General features: G+C 46.2%; 1 protein-coding gene across 1 annotated transcript in view; it reads right to left on the bottom strand.

The window, feature by feature from the left end:
- Window positions 1-6,138, bottom strand: part of MROH7 (maestro heat like repeat family member 7) — a 57,295-nt gene that overhangs the window by 25,888 nt on the left and 25,269 nt on the right. The window contains exons 14-15 of the mRNA XM_007945967.2: window positions 4,383-4,573; window positions 4-78 (exon numbers count right to left, since the gene is read on the bottom strand). Of these exons, the coding sequence (XP_007944158.2) occupies window positions 4-78; window positions 4,383-4,573 (266 nt within the window). The remainder of the gene's footprint in view (window positions 1-3; window positions 79-4,382; window positions 4,574-6,138) is intronic.

Here is a 6,138-nt window from a genome sequence, read left to right as displayed (position 1 = left end):
CCCTGATCCTCCAGAAAGGTGGCCTCATAGGAGCAGCCCATCTTTAGCAACAGGGTTTTCACCACTTTCACCACCCAGCTGCCAAGACAACAGGGCCAGAGCCCTCATTGCCACCCTGCCCCAAGAAGGCCAGGCCCCCCTCCACCTGGGGCTCTATCACCATCAGTTCCCATCTGACCCCACAAGCTTCTCCACCATGCTAATTGTCAGATAGAGTGTTCAGTGTACCCATAAAGGGTTGCTTTAAAAAGATAATAACTCACTTTGAGAACAAGAGAGTAAACAGAAGCAAAATTCACCTCCCTTAGGAAACTGCTCTCACTCTTCCATTTCTCCAGAACCTTGATTTTCTGGAGGAAGAAGTCTGACCCAGGCCTCCTCAGGACAGCAGGCTGTCTCAGTCCTGCCTCACTCTCACTCACCACTGCCATCTGATGTTCCTCTCAAGCCCATGGTTGACCCCTGCAGCTGGGTGGGTGCCTTGGAGGGCAGTCCTGTCCCCTCACTTGTACACTCCTTGTCTCAGTGTGAAAATTCAAACTTCTCCTGAGGCCAGGGCTTTGGACTCATTCAACATTTATGTTGATGTATTAAAACATGTACTGTCAGCAATAGAACCTGTATTCATTTCCTGGTGCTGCCATAACAAAATACCAAAACCTTGCAACAACAGAAATTTATTCTCTCCAAGTGTTGGAGGCTAGAAGTCTAGGTGTCAGCAGGACCATGCTCCCTTTGAAGATTCTGCAGGAGTATCTTCCTAGCTTCTGAAAGCTCTGCATCCTTGGTGTTCTTTGGCTTATACTTATAGCTACATCACTCCAATCGCGGCCCCTATTGTCACATGGCCTTCTTCCCTGTTTTTCTTCTGTGTCTCTGTATCCAAATTTCCTTCTCCTTTTTCTTGTGAGTGCACCAACCATTAACTTGAGTGCCTACTCTAAAGTACGACCTCATTTTAACTTGAATACATCTGCAAAGACCGTCTTCAAATATGGCCACATTCATGGGTTCCAGGTAAAGATGACTTTTAGAGGGATACTACTCAATCTACTGCAACCCTGTGAGCAATGGCTATAGGGTTCAAAGATAAAGTGAAGGAAGGGTTGAAGAAAGGAAGAAAGGGGGGAGGAAGGGAGGGGAGGAAGAGAAAGAAAGAAAAAAGGAAGAAAAGGAGACACAGAAACAGGCTGTAAGTATTGCCCACCCAAATAGCCTGGGGGGGGGTCACCCTCCCCAACTCTCCTGTCTCCACTCTCTTCCCTCTCCCCTAAAACTTCTAATACTGGCTGAATGGCTGCGATTACACATTTTCATTTGGAAAAGTAAGACCTTTCAATTTTAAGAAACAGAAACTTTAACTATGACAGAATGTGTGTTCTCTCCACGGGTCCCCATCTCCAGGACAGTCTTCATCATCTTTTCATTAACTGGCTTGGGAGCTCCAATGGCAATGTCTTGACTTATAGGTTTCAGACAGTCACAATGTTTATACAGACCCTCCCTATCTGCATTTGGGCAGCCAATGATGAATACATATATAGGCAAAAGTCTCTGAGCACAGAACGGCCTCATTAGTAGCTTGTCCTATCCCTCCTTTTCTCATTTCCTCAATCAGGTTCCAAATTTTAACAAAAAATGACCCTATGTGTTTCCTTTCTCCCTCATTCACCCTCAAATTATATACTTGTAACAGCCAAAAGAGATGCCATGCTGCTCAAAAAATGCGGAGCTGGCACCTTGGGAAGAAGGCTGTGGTGGTAGAATGGCTTCCCCAAACACCACTCTGCAAGCTTGACCTTTCAAGAAAGCTCTCAGCTTTTCTCTGCAGCATTGTACAAGGGCCATCTTGAAATACTCATTCTCTTTCCCCCCACTAGAATGGGGAGCAGAGTCAACAATGCAACAAAGGACTGCTTTAAAGCCTGTGGCTGTTGCAGGGCTCAGAGTCTGGATGGCCATGTTTCTGGTGTCTAGTCCAGTAGGACTCCTCCTTCTCCTTTAATCCGAAGTCAGATGCGACAGGTCAATAGTTAATCCTTGCATTCCTCTCCCAACCTGGAAATCTATTTCCAAAAATCAGCCAGTGAAACTCTATGGATCACAAAGTGCATTTCACTCTCTCGTGTATAGAGTCACCATGAGTTGGGGGACAACTCAATGACAGCTAATGACAACAACATGCTAGAGTGGGAAGGGGTCTTAATCCAATCTGAATGGTGTCCTTATAAAAGAGAAAAAAGGACACAGAGAGACAGGGGGAGGAGGGCCATGTGAATGCAAGCTGAAAGACACCTGGGGCTACCAGAAGCTAGGAGAGACAAGAAAGAACCTTTCCTTAGAGCTTTCAGAGAGAACATGGCCCTGAATTCAGGTATGAGCCTCCAGATCGGTGAAACAATGAACTTCTGTTCTTATAAGCCACCAGGCTGTGGCATTTTGTTACGGCAGCCCTGTGACACTAGAATACCACCTCTTTGGAGAGGATAACTGAGGTTTGGGTAGATTTGCTTTTCTGTCTTGAAGGTTTTATCCTGTGCATATTAAAATAAATAGGGTTGTATCTTTTCACCATAGTTATTCAATCTGTATGTTGAGCAAATGATCTGAGAAGCTATACTAGATGAAGAAGAATGCACCATCAGGATTGGAGGAAGATTCATTAACAAGCTGTGATATACAAATGACACAACCTTGCTTGCTGAAAGTGAAGATGACTTGAAGGACTTACTGATGAAGATCAAAAACTGCAGCCTTCACTGTGGATTTCACCTCAATACAAAGAAAATAGAAATCCTCACAACTGGACCAATAAGCAACATCATGATAAATGGAGAAAAGATTGAAGTTGTCAGGGATTTCATTTTACTTGGATCCACAATCGACATTCGTGGAAGCAACAGTTGAGAAATCAAATGATGTATTGCATTGGGCAAATCTGCTGCAAAAGACTTTTTTTTTTTACTGTAGTAGAAAGAACATTTTTTTTTTTTTCAATTGTGATTTGGGTGAAAATTTACAGAGCAAATTCACTTCCCATATAGCAGTTCATACACACTTTTTCTCATGACATTGACCACAATTCACCACAATGCAACAGCTTCCCTCCTACTTCCTCCCGACAGTCACCTCTTACCTGTGCCCATCCCTCCATGTACCCCTGCCCCCTGAGCTGTCTCCCTGTGCATAAACAGCTCTTCTTTCTCCCATGATTGTTCTCTCTAAGAAGTGTATTCACCTCAGGTAAATGTTCAACTCCTATGCCTGTCTTTTGCTTGGCTGGAAGCCACAGGTGTGGGTTCAATTCTAGACCTGAAGGGCAGTTAGGAGCCATAGTCTCAGTGGTTCCACCAGGCTCTATCGGACCAGCAAACCTGGTCCCCCCCCCCTTTTTTTTCCCAAATGCTTTTGAGTTTTGTTCCACATTGTCCTCCCTCTCTATCAAGAGTCTCCTACATAGATGCCCCTCTGAGTGGTTGGCTTTGGTAGCCGGGCACCATCTAGTTCTTCTGGACTCATAGTTGTATAGGCTGCAGATTGGATGGTGTACCAGTCGCCAGGACTGATTGTTTCCATGAATTTTCGGTTTTCTTCATTCTTCTTTGCTCTGGACGAGGAGAGACCCATCATTGCATCTAGATGGCTCCTTGCAGGCTTTTAAGATCCCAGTTGCTACTCGCCAAATTGGGAGGTGGAACAATGTTTTGCGTAGTATGTTATGCCAATTGAGCCTGATGTCCCCTGTGACTATGGTCCCGAGGTTCAAAAGATGTCTTTAAAGTGTAAAAGAGCAAAGATGTCACTTCGAGGACTAAGGTGCTCTTGATCCAAGCCATGGTATTTTCAATAGCCTCATGTGCATTTTCAATAGCCTCATGTGCATGCAAAAGCTGGACAACGAATAAGGAAGACTGAAGACGAATTGATGCCTTTGAATTATGGCATTGGCAAAAAACTTTGAATATACCAAAGGGTATATTCACAGGGTCACTGTGAGTTAGAACTGATTCACGGCACCTAACAACAACAACAATATAATTAATAATTGAAAATAAAAGGGTAGGTCCTTGGATGCAAATCTAATACAAATAATATCTCGAGGGAGGGAGGAAAGAAAAATTAAATGATGAGCTCTTTGGGAGAGGAACTCTGATTCTTTCGTGTTTAGTACTAAGCTCAGTGTCTGACACACACAGCAGGTACTCAAAAACAATTGTTGAATGAGTTATTGGCACTAATAAAATTGTTTCTGTTTTCTCTTCCAGTCTCAAAGCTAATTTCTGCTGATTAATCACTCTAAGGACTTTTGGAAGGGCCCTTGCTGGGTGGCTGGCTGTCCCCACTCTAGGGACAGCAAGGTAAACAAGATGAACAGAGCGTACCAGACAGGCACAAAGGCAGGGGGCTGTGCATCCTTCTTGGTGTCCTTGCGGGAGGCCACGCGACCAGGAAGGTTGAGGCCAATGTGGTAATGAACCTGAATGAGCAGGGCCAGCAGCAGCTGAGGGTAGATGCGCCTCACGCGGCCCACACAGCTGTTGACAGACAGGAGCTCACACAGGCCGCTGGCTGCCTGGGGAAGCAGAGAGGAGGCTGGTGGGACATTCTGGCCCACCTCTGCAGCACTCCCAACTGGGGCCAGGACCGCCTCTCTGGAAGGTTGTACCCATGTCTTTGCTCTTCTCTGTCCCAGCCTGGGAAAGTCCAGATTGCCCCACAAACCTGTGTCCTCTAGGTGGGTCCTACTCAAAACAGTAACAACAGCTGCTGTTGAGCGTCAGTCTAGGAGTCCCTGGGTGGAGCCAATGATTAACATTCACGGCTGCTTACTGAAAGACTGGAGGCTTAAGTCCACCCAGAGACACCTTGGAAGAAAGACCTGGTGATAGACTTTGGTAAAATCCACCACTGGAAACCCCAGGGAGCACAGTTCTACTCTGACACACATGGGGCCATTATGCGTCAGAATCAACTAGACAGCAACTGGTATCTGGTAGCTTTGGTCCAGGGCTTTGACCTCTATGGAACCTTGAAAGAATCATGGCAGAGGATCCCTTCCCACCTCCTGAAGGGCAAAGAGTCTTGATCTCTTTGTTTAGGTGGGAAGATGTCTCAGAGGAGCAAAGGAACTTGCTTAAGTTCACCTAGCCCTTTGAGGGAAGAGCTGGGACTTGCACTCTGGTTTTCAGATACTGGCTATACTGTTCCCTGTTTCTTCTTCATTCACATCATAGATATGCAGATGGTGGGAGCACCATGCTGGCCTCTTCCCCCAGGGCCATTAAACTAGATTGAATTCCTTGCCCCCCACATGGCCAGCATCAAGGGAAACTAACCCCAACCTTTGAGCAGGAGCCAGGGAAGGGACCCTACCTGGATTCCATAACTGCATGCCACTCTTGCCCATTCCAGACTTGGCTCCTCATGTCAGAGCTCTAAAGCCCCATGAACTTGAAGTCAGACTTTGACTTTGTTAGAGTTTGGCCCACAGTGCTCCCTGGGACCTACTTTGCTCTTACCCTTCAGTGTCTCCATCTGCCAGTCATGCTCTGGCCCTGGCTTAGGCCCACTTCTAACACTCAACCCACCAAGGTCTCTCTCACTGGCAGAAAACAATGCAGTGTGTGGGGAGCGGGGGACGTGAAGTGATGGGCTGGGGTAATAGGACATAATGGCTCATTCTGGCTCCACCACTCCCTGGCCCTTCTTTGGACCTCAGACTTCTCTATAAAGCAGAGGCACTGATCCTTGCCCAGCCAGCCTCACAGATGTGGTGAAGAGCAAACGAGAATGTGGCAGTGAGAATGCTCTGTCCATCGGTGGTCAAGAGCTGGGCCACCAAGGCCCCATGCGGCTGACTCAAGGGAAAAGCATTTTATTGTGGAGTGAAAGAACCTCTGGCACGTTCTCTTGGAAATAAGCAATATAATATACTCTGGGCTGGATGAGAACAACAAATGACAGTTATTTGTACTTTGCTACTTCAGAAGTCATTTCCCATACACTGTCTCACTCTTCTCAACAGTTAGGTAAGATAGACAAGGCAGACATTATTTCCACCCATTTTATAGATCTAAATGCTAAGGCTGGACAGGGGAAGTGATTGGCCAAGGTTATACAGTGAGGCAGTGGCAGAGT

Source organism: Orycteropus afer, unplaced genomic scaffold (assembly GCF_000298275.1).
Source record: "Orycteropus afer afer isolate SDZICR_OR568_19922 unplaced genomic scaffold, OryAfe1.0 scaffold00145, whole genome shotgun sequence".
In the NCBI taxonomy this organism is placed as follows: Eukaryota; Metazoa; Chordata; class Mammalia; order Tubulidentata; family Orycteropodidae; genus Orycteropus; species Orycteropus afer.
This window is presented reverse-complemented; position numbering and strand designations above follow the sequence as displayed.